Source organism: Crotalus tigris, unplaced genomic scaffold (genome assembly GCF_016545835.1).
Source record: "Crotalus tigris isolate CLP2741 ecotype Arizona unplaced genomic scaffold, ASM1654583v1 scf7180000018165.1400786, whole genome shotgun sequence".
NCBI lineage: Eukaryota > Metazoa > Chordata > Lepidosauria > Squamata > Viperidae > Crotalus > Crotalus tigris.
The window spans coordinates 408,166-424,070 of NW_024096859.1; the positions used below are offsets into that span (position 1 = coordinate 408,166).

Consider the following 15,905-nt stretch of genomic DNA (forward strand, 5'->3'; position numbering starts at 1 on the left):
ACCATTAACTATGACATGGCATTAACTATGATACATGGCATGTCTCTTTACCCAAGGGAAGGACCAGCTGTGTGATTCTATCGCTCCAATTTCTCTGTTTATCTCACATAATAAAACTAATACCCACAAATATTCTTTAGCTTTTTACTCATTGGAACGTGAGACAACTCTCTGTTTTTGTTCTCTGCTGGGTATGTTGTCTTCCCTTTCGAAGATCTCCCAATCTCAAAAGCCCCCTACAAATACTTACTTTCTGTATCGGATGTTCTGTGGACAGTTACCATTGGAATTCGTGGACCTTCAAAAAAAGAAATAAAAATGCATTTAGATTTAAGAAAATGCATCTAAAGTGATATTCGGGGCTAGATGTTAAATCCCTGTCCTATTACATGGAAAGCTGATCTAAGCAACCAGTTGCCCAAAGATAATTAACAGTCCCCAACCAAAAACATGGAAGATAGACAGACTCTCCCAGCGGAGCACCGGCTAGCTTCATCTTCTCTAATTTGTCAATATTTTAATTATGCAAACACAATTAAAAGAATTTGTTTTAGATTATTTTAATGTCATACTATGTATATGACACAAAGGATTATACTGCTCAGTTAATGCATTGTGTGAAGGAGAAAGTAAAGCTCTAAGAATGCAAGCATGTCTAGCAGAATATTAATTGATCTTTAAACATTGCTTCCTGCCAGCTTTGTCTACAGTAATGTTGTTCTTCTTTTTTAAAAAATACAATCTCCTAGACACCAAAACCCTGCTTCAAAAAAATAAAGTTATTCCGAAACCAAAACAGGACAGTTATGTTTGAAGCAATTCAGATGGCCCTGTACGTATTACAGCCATCTGGTCAATGGGTCAGCTAAAGTCACCCAGGGCACCTAGATGTTTGAAAATTCCAAATGTGCCTTCCAACCTCAAGGATTGCAATCAATAAATATACTCCTAAAGTAGTACATGAAAAGAAAATAAGGAAGAAATCTTTGTGGTCAAAGGAATGGAATGTATAGTTCTGAATTATCGACAGATAAGTCATCCACTTACGACTGGTCACTTTGCGGCCATTCGAAATTATGAAGGATTTGCCAGGGGATTATTTATAACCCAGACAATTGTCCCCTGTGGTCAGGTGATCAAACCTTGAGATTCAGCACTCAGAATGTATTTATAGTTGCTTGTAGTGACCCATAGTCAAGTGACCACATTTCATGAAGAGTTTGCTAAAATGCTAAAAATTGGCATTTACTTCAGTAAAATGGCATTCCTAGCAAACTACTGGTTCCCTTAAAGACCATGGTGTTTGCTTTACAACCACAGTGTTGGCTTAACAACTGCCGTGAATTTTTTTTATGACTGCCATTATGACCATAGGCAAGCTCCCATCATGAATTATAATGGCAGCTAGAATTATAGTTGAGACTACGTGTAATTGTGTGGCCAGCTGTATAAGAACACTTATTTGGATCTAAAGCTCAACATGTTACTTGCCCATGCCATGTTGCTTTGCCTTCTCTGTTTTATTTTTTAATGTTCTTTAATTAAAAACAATGAATAATGCAAAGCAAGGCAGCTCAATATAGACACAGCAGGAACTAAAGAGCCTCTTGATGCGGGTGAAGAAGGAGAGTGCAAAAGTTGGCTTGAAACTCAACATTAAGAAAACCAAAATCATGGCATCCGGCCCTCTCAATTCCTGGCAAATAGATGGGGAAGAAATGGAGGTAGTGACAGATTTTATTTTTCTGGGCTCAAAGATCACCTCAGATGAGGACTGCAGCCAAGAAATTAAAAGACGCTTGCTCCTGAGGAGGAAAGCTATGGCAAATCTAGACAGCATACTAAAAAGCAGAGATATCACCCTGCCAACAAAAGTGCGTATAGTCCAGGCCATGGTTTTCCCAGTTGCAATGTATGGCTGTGAAAGTTGAACCATAAGAAAGGCTGAGCGCCAAAGAATTGAGGCCTTTGAACTATGGTGCTGGAGAAGACTCCTGCGAGTCCCTTGGACTGCAAGGCGTTCAAACTGGTCAGTCCTAGAAGAGATCAACCCCGACTGCTCTTTAGAAGGCCAGATCCTGAAGTTGAAACTCAAATACTTTGGCCACCTAATGAGAAGAAGGACTCACTGGAGAAGGGCCTAATGCTGGGAAAGATTGAGGGCAATAGAAGAAGGGGACGACAGAGAATGAGATGGCTGGATGGAGTCACTGAAGCAGTAGGTGTGAACTTAAATGGACTTCAGAAGATGGTAGAGGACAGGAAGACCTGGAGGAATGTTGTCCATGAGGTTGCGATGGGTCGGACACGACTTCGCAATTAACAACAACAACAACCTTGAAACACTTGCATGTATTTGCAATGGCCGCAGTGTCCTGGGATCATATGATTGCCATTTGCAACCTTCCCAGCCAGCTTCCGACAAAGAGAATTAATGGGGGAAGCCAAATTCACTTAACGACAGTGTGATTCACTTAACAGCTAGGGCAAAAGGTCATTAAGACAGGCACAACTCAGTTAACAACCACCTTCCTTAGGAATGGAAATTCTGGTCCCAATCGTGGCCATAAGTAAAGAACTACCTGTACCACCTCTTTTTAAATTCATTGGAGCACGTATATAAAAATGATTTGAGCTTGATGGTGCAGTTGTGGTGGCTGTGGACTTTTTTTTTAATCCCTTCCTGCAGTTACCTCTGGCAGCTTCCTAAAATCAAAGTGCCTTAATCTCAGAGTATTTCAAAAGCCACCATCTTTATTTTGACAAGTACAGATGAGCAATAAAGATTCTGGATATCCAGAATATAGAATATAGAATCCGGGTATCCAGATTTCAGTTAAGATAAATGGGTAATGTCATTTTGCTCCATCAAAGTTGCTGAGAAATAAAAGGAATTTTGGAGTCTTCTAACAAGAGATAGAAAGAAGGAAGGGGAGGGAGGAAACTTTGGAAAAATAAATGTTTTCCAAATAGCACCAACTTGTTTTCTTCCTAAGTTGGCAGAGGAGTGTTACATGATTAAAAATAGGTGTTATTTCAGAAAAAATCTGAGTAAACTGTTATGGGTTATTCTATATCAATCTTTCTAAAGGCATTTGCATGTTCCCCTGGGATCCATAGACTGCATTTTCTTTATTTATTGCACATTAATACAGCTGTTTTCATCCCATAACCTGTTTTCTGCTTTTGCACAGTCCATTATGTTAAACTGAGGGAAAGGCAGAAAAAAACTCATTAAGGAAGCTTTAAATTAATTAAATTAATTCATCTGGTTTGAACACAGCCCTTCTGAAATATTGTTCCACTACAGTGCAAAACATTTTCCTTGCAAACATTCATGTATTTATGGTTTCCCGAGCAAAAGTCAAATTCAACACCTTTTAACATTGGGAATACACAATGCTTTTGTGTGTACACATGTATGTTACTTCCAGATGAATGTAACTTTGCAATCAATAATATTTTCTCTCTCTCCATGATTCAATGATTGACTTTCTTCCCAGATCCCATATTTTAATATAGGTTCAAATGTACCCGCATTGATATTTCCTTTGATGTTGGCAGAAAAGAAAATCTATGAGAACACACAAAATGACAGGTTTTGCTATTGAGGCATGCAGTTGCTCAGGGAATTGAAAAAAAAAGATAGATTTAATTTGTTTCATCAACTAAAAGACTGATTAATAGTTAGAAATAGTATTAAAATTATTTTATTAGCTAAGACTTTCTTTCCCTACTACTTTTCCCTTAGTTACATAATGATCACATTGCAACAATCCTGTTTGAAAGAAATGCTATTTTCCAGCTATTCATGATGAAACTAACAAAATCTTAATACATCTGGGGCCAAAGGAAATAATTAAAAGTGCCATATGTTTTTGGAAAATCTTGTTTTGCCTTTCCAAAACACTGTGTGATGCCTGCCTATGTTTTTTTTTAAAAAAAATAAAAGTTAATAACAGAGTCACCTGATGGTGAGATGGGCAGCATACAAATTTTAAAAAAATAATAAAAGTAAAATAAAGTAAAATAAAGCTGACAGAAATCATGATAATGAGCAATCAGTATTCTGGGATAACTACCAAGAATCATAAAAATGTGAGAAAGGTTTTTTAAAAAGGTGAAAAGAAAGTAAATGTGTTTTTCCTTTTTTAAATATCTTCAGAAAACTTCAGAGAAGCAAATCTTTTCCTACACAACCAAGAATGAAAATGGTCTACACAGTCTCTATCATGGTACCTTTCCAGCAATGATGAATGATTTAAAAGATCAGCTGGAGATAGGGAGATCACACAAAGCCTCTGGATGCTACAAAGGGGCTAATTGGCAGAGGCAGATTTTCCCTCCCAGCGGCCCTCCTCCCCTCTCACCCCAGCATATGGCTTCCGGGATCTCTTTATTTGCTAGGCCATGAATTATGGATCACTGTAATGTATTGAAATCTCACATACCAAGGCCGTATTATCATACTAATAAACAAAGACGGCAGGAGCACTTTTCAATCCCTGACTGTAATTAAAAGCTGTGGGTTGCCAGTAATATTCTCTGAGTCAATAACAGAGACAAATGTTTCTGGCATTTGCTGGTGATCACAGATTTCTTTTCTTTAAGGTCCTGAATGATGTTTTATGAGCTTTGAAAGTATTGGCACACACACACACACACACACACACACACCAACTTCCATAGCTTTGTAGTTCAGGGGTAGCTGCAGGGAGCTGGGTCAAAAACCTCAAGATGCAATTGAAGTCCTGGCCATTTTTGATGGGTGTCATCACAGCATTCTTGATTTCTTTTCAAAAATATAGTACAAACAAAACAAAAAGCTGTAAGTGTCCTGCCTTAGCCATGAAAGCCAGATGAGTGACCTTGGACCAACCCACCTCATAGGACTGTTGTGGGGAAAACAGGAGGAGAAAGGCATGTTGAATATGTTCGCCACCTTATTTGTAAAAATAACAAAGGCAGAATAACAAAGGCAGAATAAATAATAAATTAAATGACTTTTTTCAGTGCTGTTGTCATTTTGAATTATCACTAATGGTTCTAAGCTGAGGACATCTGGTAAGTGGTAAATGGTTCTAAATTGAGTATCTGATAAATGCTCTTAAAATACTCTGTATTCATTTGCATTCCATTTCTTTCCCAACACCTTCTGGATGAACCTGCTCTTTGTGTGGCATCAATCTTTTTTACGGAAGGCCTGAAATAACTTGGTGATTATTTGTAAAGCCTACCTTCACAGGTCAACAAGAAATATGCCATGTTGTGGCTGAAAGTTGCACGGAAGTAAGTGCAGTTGTTAATCAAATCACAAGAGAGACATTGCCGGTTGAAGTTCCCCTTAGTGCTGGCACTGTAATAAACAATGAAAAACAAAAAGAGACTTAATTGTCAAAAAGCAAAACAAGCTGGAGTATTTATTAATGTTTGATCTAGACCCCAAAGTGATCTCTGCCTCAAAGTCACTCTTCCCCACTCTGATTCCATCCAGATGAGTTGCAACCTACATAGACTGGGAATTCTGGGAAGTTACAGCCCCATATATTTCAAAGGGTGAGGGAGACTAAGCTAGATAGGAGGGCAGGTAGATGAATAATCTCTCAAAATGCAAGGCAGTTTCTATGTATTCATCATGGCTAGATTCATTCATTCATTCTATTTTTATTCTGCCTTTATTACTTTATCAGTAACTCAAGGCAGTGAACATACCTAATGCTCCTTTCTCCTCCAATTTTCCCCACAATAACAACCTTGTGAAGTAGATTGGGCTGAGATAAAGGGACTGGCCCAAAGTCACCCAGCTGGCTTTCATGACTAAGGTGGGACTAGAACTCACCATCTCCAGGTGATCGGCCTAAAGTCACCCAGCTGCCTTTCCTGCCTAAAGTGGAATTAGAACTCACAGTCTTCTGGTTTCTAGTCTGATGCCTTAACTACTAGACCAAACTGGCTAGATAAAATGGGAACAAATCAGCTGCAATGACCTACAACGGTATTTTTCAATCTTGTCAATTTTAAGATGTGTAGACTTCAACTCCTCCAAATTCCCCAGCCAGCCACCAACCTAGGAACTGACCTAGAACACTGAGGAGATAGAGGCTTTTAAAAGGTTTAGGCCTAAACAGAACAAATTGGGTTTGTTTTTTATAAGGAATGGGATTACGATTAAAAGCTAAGTCTAAAAGTAACAACAGGCAGGTACTGAAGGCAAACGATATAATTACATATCAAGGGGTGAAAAAAACAGTTTGGTGTAGTGCAGTGTTTTTCAGTCTTGGCAACATTCAGAAATATGGACTTCAACTCACAGAATTCAGAAATTCTGGAATTTGAAGTCTTTCTATCCGAAAGTTACAAAGAATGGAAAAGACGAGTGTAGTGGATAATGTGCTGGATTAGGAGTTTGGAGACCCAAATTCTAGTCCTCCCTTAAGCACAAAGGTTGACTCTTGATTGTGAGGTCAAAAAAAGGGCTATCAACCAACTTGCATTGGATCAGAGTGTTAGATGACGGTTCCAAACATTCAGTGAAAAGACTTTCATCCTACAGTGGATTGATCTGGGCTGATAATAACAAGACTATCACAAATGAAGGCAAACATACATGTCGCAGGATAATGTTGCAGGATCCAATCTGGATCAATCACTGGGACCAGAGGTTTAGTCTTCCGAGTTTTTGGACTCATGCTGCAGCCCATCCTAAGGGAGCTTCTCTCTAAGAGAAGTTAGAGAGAGAAGTTCCCTGAGGAGGGGCTTTAGCAGGAGTCCAAAAGCTCAGAAGACTAAATGTCCCAGATTGGATCCTGCAACAAGAATATCATTCTGCATCAAGAATCTGATTTAAACAATGGGAAATCCAAGAGCTTTGTTAGAAATTGCCTTCTTGGTGTACATCTAAGCACTGAATCCTGACTGATGCATCCACCAGGGAGCCCTGGATGGTTTACAGGTGGAATATGCAGACCTTTTAGAAAGGACTTCTGCAGCACCTGCCCTCTGAGGGGATGACAGACAAGCATAACCTTTTCCGCACAATGAAGCATGTGAAACAAGAACTGTGTTATTGGCAACAGCTCATCTGCCTATGGCGCTGCAGACACCAGTCATTTGGGAGGTGATGTCATCCTAAAGATAGTGGATAAATGGGAAGGACGAGGGGGGACATGATAGCAGTGTTCTAGTATCTCAGGGGCTGCCACAAAGAAGAGGGAGTCAAGCCATTCTCCAAAGCGCTTGAAGGCAGGACAAGAAGCAACGGGTGGAAACTAAGCAAGGGGAGAAGCAACCTAGAACTAAGGAGAAACTTCCTGACAGAACAATTAACCAGTGGAACAACCTGCCTCCAGAAGTGGTGAATGCTCCAACACCGCAAGTTTTTAAGAAGAGACTGGACAGCCACCTGTCCGAAATGGTATAGGGTTTCCTGCCTGAGCAGGGGGTTGGACTAGATGACTTCCAAGGTCCCTTCCAACTTTATTATTATTATTATGGATCATCGCACAGTCAGCCAGATGTTCAGACTGGATTTGGCATTTTGTCTACCTATCGAGTCCTTACCCAGGACCTGGGATAGGCAGATGTGGATGTTTGATGGTATTACAAATATTGTTGCGTATTATTATTATTATTATTATTATTATTATTATTATTATTATTATTATTATTATTATTATTATTATTATTATCTTGCTCTTTTGTCTATCTTTAAAATGCATTCGGCCCTGCTTAAAATATTTTGTGTTGGGATGTTTGTTTCCTCCCCTCTCCAAAGTAAATAAATATCAAGAGGGACAGAAAGGGAAGAGGAGAACAGCAATGAAGACAAAGACAAAAACAAAGGCCACAAAGACAAAGACAGATAAACAATAATATCCGCAAAATAAAGGCTGGGAAGCTGACAGCAACATTAAATGTAAAAGTGGCAAGAGCCTTTTCCCCCAAATATAATCAGAAAGTTATCTTTGCATAAAACTAATCATACCTGTATAAATGCCGAGTCCTTGGCAACTCTTCCGTGCTGAGGAAATAGCTAAAATAAAATATATACATAATTAGACTTTTAAGAGCAACATTGGTGTAAGTTCCCTAAGCATAGATTTCCTTTAAAACAAAAGTGAAAAATGTCTGGCCAAAAGTTTCTTACATGCCAGAAACATTTTCCAAAGTGTTTGCTTCTTGATAAAACCTAGATTCCAGGTTGTTTTTTCTTAGACAAGTCTCTAGTCCTCATGGCTGGGAGTTTGGAAAAAAAATAAGTGGGTGGTTTAGGTTCCCCCCTTCTTCACTGTGCTGTGTGAATATTCAAGTTCTTTCTCAGTCCTTCCCAAATATTCATTTCTGTCTCCTGTTGTTGTATAATTATTTTTTTCCAGTGCATATAAATGTGTATTCAGCTTTCAGCTGCAGAGGTGGGGACACTCTGGAGATATAAGTGGGGCCCAATCAATGATGCAGGGTGTATATAAAATATTGTTTCACTATATGAAACTAGGTGACAGGTTGACAATTGTAACTCTATTCTTTGCTTATTAAATATACTTCCATAGTTCCAGTGGTTCATATGACAATAACAACAATAGAAAAAGTGTAGATACAGGTAGTCTTCAACTTATGACTACTTATATAGTGATTGTTCAGTGTTACAATGGCATTTTAAAAAGTGACTTATGACCAATCCTTGCACTTATAACCATCACAGCAGCCCCATGGTCACATGATCAGAATTCAGGCACTTGGCAACTGGCATGTATTTGTGACGGTTGCAGTGTCCTGGAGTCATGTGATCACTATTTGTGACTTTCCCAGCTGGCTTCTCACAAGGAAAGCAATGGGGGAAGCCAGGTTCACTGCATGCAATGCAACAACTGCATGATTCACTTAACAACTGTAGCATAATTTATGTGGTTATCAACTTCCTTGCTAGTCCCATTCTTGACTGTAAATCTAGGGCTGCCTGCATTGATTAAACTACAGCATCATTAAAATTTGCTCTGTTTTATTCTGGCGACCAATCCTCTATTTTCTAGCATCCCACCAAATTGTGCTCCTGATTTCTCTATATTTTATGAATTACGGTCTATATTGATGGTTGAAAAGTAATCAGAAACTCTTGTTCATACTTTTCTGGTAAAACTGTAGTTGGATATAGCTGTTTTACATTTGAGGGCCACATGTTCATGAACTATATTTGAACACATTTGTCAAAATAACATGGAAATCAAGCAATTAAATATAGTCACGTGCAATTATGCTTTCCAAATTAGTCATGGCTTTCCAGCTGTTGGATGAAACTGACACAGAATCTCAATGCTGATCAAAGCAATAGAAAAATAACATTTCCATTGTACTGATTTAAACTACTGCTATAACAAGACTGACAGTTCAGCAATGAATCCTCTTTAACAGTTCTCATTCTTCTCCCCAAATTAAGATATTTCAGACACAAAAGGTTACATCATTCAATGCATTTTAATACTACTTTTAACAAAAAAAAAAAAATCCTGGAAATTCATTAAATTTTCTTTTCTGACAATCGGATCAGTTCGGCATAAAAATCAAAGGACAAATAATAATAACAACAAGATATATCCAAAGTGCTTCTTTTATCTGTCAAAGAATGCATGTGTTGCAAAGGAATCCAGAGGTCATACAATCCAACCTCCTGTTTAATGCAGAAATCTGCTTAGCCATTTAGGACAAGAGGTCCTCCAGTCACCATTTAAAAATCTACAGCAAATAATATTTATTGATATCACAAAATTCCTCCTCAGCTTCAGTCTGGATCTTCCTCTTTTAATTCAACTTATGGGTCTTAACTTGTCCCAAAGCAGGGAATCGATCTGACCCTTTTACTATGATAGTCTTATATAAGGATAACTGTATAGCTAATTGATCTTGTTTAAATGCTTTTGTAATGTAAACTTGCCTCATTCCTCAAATTATTCCTCAAAGGGGTTGAATTCCAGGATGGAATTAACTCCATAAGTTGAATGCAATGCTTGTGTTAATGAAACCCAAGATTGCATTGGCCTGTTCAACTGCTGCATCACACTGTTTGCTCACGTTCGGCTGCTGGTCCACTACTGCCAAGTCAGATCTTCCCATTTCACATGCAGCAGAAATTGCTTCAATGGCCCTATGACAGCAGGAGGGTCTTCATAACAATCTGTTATTATTTCACAGATTGGGACTTTCATCTCAACCAAAGTAAAACCGATACACATTTTTTGGCTTCCAGCAGGCCACAGATGCTTTCCACTGATCAGGCTATCCTATGTAAATCTCAAATTAGATCAGCTTCCTTTACTTTAAAAAAAAAAATTACTTACATTTTATGCTGCTTCTCATCATAGCCCAAAATTTTGGTCACATCCCAGTCACCCGATGTAATAGACTGTAAATTATCATTGCTGCTATTGGGCTGCCAAGAAAAAGAAGAAAATAAGAACTTCAGAAAGATTTAGGAAAACCTCTTATCAGTAAAAATCAGACTTACCTTTTTTTCAAACATATTCTCTCAAATTCTCTACCACAGTCTGAAAAATAGCATTATGCTCCACCTTTTCTTTACAGTCTTAAAATATAAATGGTATGTAAAAAGGGGGCTTGAATTTATGCCCAAAATAAACATATTCCTTACTCAAGAGCAGAATAACAGAAGAACAGAGTTGGAAGGGACCTTGGAGGTCATCTAGTCCAACCCCCTGCTCAGGCAGGAAACCCTATACCATTTCGGACAAATGGCTGTCCAGTCTCTTCTTAAAAACTTCCAGTATTGGAGCATTCACCGCTTCTGGAGGCAGGTTGTTCCACTGGTTAATTGTTCTAACTGTCAGGAAGTTTCTCCTTAGTTCTAGGTTGCTTCTCTCCTTGCTTAGTTTCCACCCGTTGCTTCTTGTCCTGCCTTCAGGCGCTTTGGAGAATAGCTTGACTCCCTCTTCTTTGTGGCAGCCCCTGAGATATTGGAAGACTGCTATCATGTCATCCCTAATCCTTCTTTTCATTAAGGGAGAAAAGGGAAGCAAAGGGAGAAAAAAGTATTGTGGGTAGTCCTTGAATTACAACTGTAATTAAGCTAAATTATGGTTGTAATTTGCTAAAATTGTAAGTTGAGGTGCCCACATGACTGGAAGTAAATTTCTGGCTTTTTCTGTAGTAGTGATTAAGCAAATGCTGTGATCGTTGAGTGAATGCAACAGTTGTTACACAAACCATTCATGGCTGGGTTTTTTTGGCAGAAACCAGCAAAAAAACATTATAAACGTGTCTCCAGAACACCCTAATGGGTGATAAAGCTGACTCACATGACTGCAGGCAGGTGATAGCATGACCATATATGATGGCCAAGGATGCTTTTCAAGCTCTAAATCTGGTCATTAAGGGAGGACTATCTGTATTGAGGTCTTTCCATGTGGAAGACAGAAAGAAGAACTTGTCAGGTTGTCATTGCTGTCTTTTGTCCATATGTACAATTTTGGATGCAATATTTTCCAAAGATTGAATTTTGCAAAGAATTTTTGCAAGGAAGAGGTAATTCTGCAGACCAGATTGTCAGAATTTTGAATATGGGTTGTAAGTTCCCATTTTGGGGTTGGTTGTAATTTTGAATGGTCACTAAACAACTGGCCATAAATTGAGGACTACCTGTATAAGCTCATGGAAATATCTGAACAGCAACCCTATTGTAAAAACTAAAACAGATTTTCCTAGACCCTGATAACTTTCTCAAACACCTAGAAATAATACTTAAATAGCAGGAAGGCACTAAATTCACTTTTTCCTCCATCTGTGCCCCAAATTCATTTTCCAAAAAAGAGAGAACACTTGAGTCTTATTTGATAAGTTCAGAGGACCATTGACCAATTACTAATTTTTGATACATTAAACTCTAATAGACCTCTGATTGTTATGCATATTTAAGAGCTGTGGTGACACAGTGCCAGTATTACAGGCAAACTCTGCCCACTGCCAAGAGTTTGACTGTGAATGGCTCAAAGTTGACTCAGCCTTCTATCCTTCCAAGGTTGGTAAAATGAAGAGCTAGACTGTGGGGAGCAATATGCTAATATTTGTAAACCACTCAGGGAGTGCTGTAAAGCACCACGAACTGGTATATAAATCTAAATGCTATTGCTATTTACATCGATATTTTTGAATCTATTAATAATTGATGGATTGCACTGCAAAAGTCAGAGGAAGTAGAAATAATTATATTACAGTTTCTACATGGGTTCCAGAAGTGTGAATAGTAAATTCTATTAAATGGTAACAATTAACACTTGTCCTCATTTTTCTTCCAGAGTGGCTAAAATCAGGTGAAATCTAATCATAATAATGTATCTATTTTAGTTTGGCATTTGTTGAATTTTTATCTCCTCCAAGAAGCTCACAGATTGTGAGTTCTAGTCCTGACTTAGGCATGAAAGCCAACTGATCTCTTCTCTCTCAGCCCAACCCATCTCACAGGGTCGTGTTGTTGTGGGGGAAAATAGGAGAAGAAAGGCATGTTCGCTGACTTATTAAGAGGTCATAAATCATGCTGGTTCTTAAGCGGGTCATCACGTCTGATCTGATTTCATGATATTTTTTTGGTGGTGTTTAATTGAACCCATTGATTGCAATAGGCGTGTTTTTTGTCAAAAACTGGAAGTAAATGCTGGCAACTCTGGCCATAAATGTGGGTCACTTGCCAGTCACCCAAAATGCAATCACAAGATTGTGGGCGGCAGAGAAGGATGGTATTTGGACCTTCAAATCTGCATCATAAGTAGATTTTTGGGGTGGGTTATAACTTCAAATGGTCCCTAAGTGAGCACTACCTGCAAATACCTGGTCATCATCATCTTCTACCAATAACAAACCAGGTTTCTTTCCATAAAACCTTGGTTCATATTCAGACATTGCTGATTTGGACAGAGGACATTTTGACTTGGTGGCAGCCATCTTCCTTGTCATAAGAACTATGCATATTTATCTTCATCTCACTCACCAGCTAAATAAAGGTAGTCTCACCTGAGATGATGACATGGCAATATGGTAGAACTCTCCTCGCCCCCCCTGAGGAATGGCTCGAACAAAAAAGAACTTCTTGCCATCTTTGGAGAAAATGGGCTCTTCATTCTGCAAAATAACGAGAAGGTGCAAATGTAGTTTATAAAGATGATGTAAAGGAGTTGGAGAGAGAAAGAGCAAGAGACATATCAAGTGCAGCAGAGCCAGTTTCTCATTCTGTCTGTCTCTTTCGAGAATGTGCACCTCTTCCTTGGTAGTTACAAGCTGAACTAAATCATTATGTAGCAGGGTATCTAAGGATCCTGCTCTAGCTACTCATTAATAAAATAAATCTGGTTTTCTTTTTGATTTTAGTAGGACCCCTTATCAAAGGAAGGAGCCCTGAAGAGATTTGAGGGCACCTGAAGCATCTTGATCTTCAAAGATGTTTTCTTCCGGCCACGTTTTTAAAAAGCTTTAGACACACATACACAGATCTACACAGAAACAGCCAGAAGGCATCTCATATCTATTTTAAAGGAGCTTATAGTTTCATCCTTCATTTCTGCCAAGATTGTGTGCTAAGCTGTAATAACTGAACCAAATTTGTTTATTTTTTAGAAGTTGCTCTTCCATCTTCTTTGCAAAATCCAAACACATGGAGTAATTTTTCTCTCGCATTCAAGATGTCATAAAAATGAACGTGTGAGTTGTAGCTTGGGCTGCTGATCCTATGTTTCATCATTCCCACACTAGTTCTGAGACAAGGGTGTCTTCAAGATGAATGTCAAACCTTTCAGGTCAGGAACAACTAGTGGAAATTAGCAATGACAAACTACGCCAAAATCTTTCCAGGAAAACTGCAAAATTTTTCCCAGATCGCCACCAGAAGCCAAAAACTGACCCAGAGGCCTGTGTGTTTGTATGTGTCTAAGCACTGCATTCATATTTGATTCAGGTTTATAGAATACATGTTATCAAAGAGATTTTATGAATTTTGAAAATATAAGTGGAAAGTACATCAAAGCATTTTATTCCAGCTCTAATGCTAGATAATAAAAGGTATGCAGAGACTTCTAGGGAAAAGTCTCCATTGGAACCAATCATAACATCCTATCACAGTAGTTGAGATCAATTTTCAAATTGTGTATTTGGAACCGAGATTGCTCTGAAACTAGTTTGCTTAACATCTGACAGGTCTGTGACTGTTTTCAAACCTTTATAGTCCTCTTTACAGAATGAAATAAAATTAATGAAATAAAAACGCCCTGAAACCACAATTAATCTGAAACGATGTGTAAGTTTATCTCTCTTAAATCTTCATGTCTGTATAAATATAATCCTTCTTGTAATGAAAATAGTAGAACATTTCTATTGTTGAAAATACTTTTTTCTTTTGCAAAGTAAAAGAACACCGATCCCATTAAAAAAAACTACTATTACCTGTCGATGCAGCCAGGCTGTGCTCTCATCCTCATGTTTCTGAAATGAAGACACATAATTAAAGTATACTTTTTACTTATTATATTTTGCTCATCAGTGCAGAAAGCAAATCCAACAGTAAATGAGCAAAAAGAGATGAAGCCTCTGAATAGGCAACACAAACGATAGATACTATTCTTGGTTTTGATTCTTGTTAAACTAGTACTGCTCCCTAGTTAAACAAGTGAATGCATTTACAGCTCAGCAGTTATCTTTGGAGATATTTATTTGTTTAAAACATTTACATAGCCACCTACCTTATAACAAACCCAGGACAGCTTCCAACCCAAAGCTAAAATAACATAAATGCAGCAAAAGCTAAAATGCATAAATGGTGCAAAATGCAGCAGCCCACATGGTTTTGTATAGACCTCAGTATGCACATGTATGATCTCTCCTGTGGGAGCTGCATTGGTTGCAATTTAAATCCCTTCATGGCTTGGGACCAGGTTATCTGAGCGACCGTCTCTTGCAGGTCACATCTACCTGACCCACTAGACCAGGGAGGCAAGTAATGTTGCTGGTCCCATCCCCTAAGGAGGTACATTTGGTGGGACCCAGAAGAGGGGCCTTCTCCATGGTGGCTCCCTCTCTCTGGAACATCAACCCCACAGAGATTACACTGCCCCCACCACTCAAGACTCTTTCAGAAGGCATTGAAGACCTGGTTCTGCCAGCAGGCAGAACCCAGAGCGGGACGGAGCCCATTTAATGGCTAGTTTGAATGTGTGTTGTCGACAGCGTGTGTGTGTGTGGGGGGTTATTTTATTATTTTTCTTATTTTTATTCCTTTTACATGGTATTTTTATATCTGTATAAGCTGCCTTGAGTTGCATGTGCAAGTAGGTGGCAATATAATTTTTTAAAATAAATAAAATAAATAAAAACCATAAAACCAAAACCTGGTGCCAAGTCTATCTTCTGACATGCAGTCACCTCACTTTATCCCAGTGCTTGGAGGGGGGGAACTAGGTCTGGGTCTCTAAGGTTTGGCAGAAGGCTAGGAGGGCAGGGGCCTGCCAAATATTAGGGGGGTAAGCGTGTTCCATAGGGCAGGGATTGCCATGCAAAAGGCAGGCTTCCTAGCTCCCATCAAATGGCAATACTGAGGGGAAGAGACTAGAAGCATGCCCACCTTAATTGACCTGTTGGATGGGTGGATATTCTTAAAAAAATAAGGTCCTGCAGATAATCTGGAAATGTGCCATTTAGAGCTTTAAAAGTGATGACAACCACTTTGAATTGCTCCCAGAAAGAAACTGGAAACCAGTGCTGCTCACACAACATGGGTAAACCAATCCAGGGCTACATTTTTGACCAGTAGAAGTTTCTGGGTGGTCTTCAGGAGATGCTTAAACCGGTAGCTTCTGTGGGTTTTTTTTTCTCCTCATCCAGGGTATCTTCTTGAGGGAGGAATTAAAGAAACAGGC

The 15,905-nt window shown here is 38.7% G+C and overlaps 1 protein-coding gene across 7 annotated transcripts in view; it reads right to left on the reverse strand.

Annotated features, from left to right (window-relative positions):
- The window catches only part of DPP6 (dipeptidyl peptidase like 6), a 570,597-nt gene that overhangs the window by 22,604 nt on the left and 532,088 nt on the right, over positions 1-15,905 (reverse strand). For all 7 annotated transcript variants that reach the window (XR_005557324.1, XM_039348637.1, XM_039348639.1 and 4 more), the window contains exons 12-17: positions 14,437-14,475; positions 13,015-13,122; positions 10,332-10,423; positions 7,985-8,032; positions 5,238-5,356; positions 251-298 (exon numbers count right to left, since the gene is read on the reverse strand). Coding sequence is in view for 6 of the 7 variants with exons in the window: in XM_039348637.1 (XP_039204571.1) it covers positions 251-298; positions 5,238-5,356; positions 7,985-8,032; positions 10,332-10,423; positions 13,015-13,122; positions 14,437-14,475 (454 nt within the window). In the remaining variant the exon portion in view is untranslated. The remainder of the gene's footprint in view (positions 1-250; positions 299-5,237; positions 5,357-7,984; positions 8,033-10,331; positions 10,424-13,014; positions 13,123-14,436; positions 14,476-15,905) is intronic.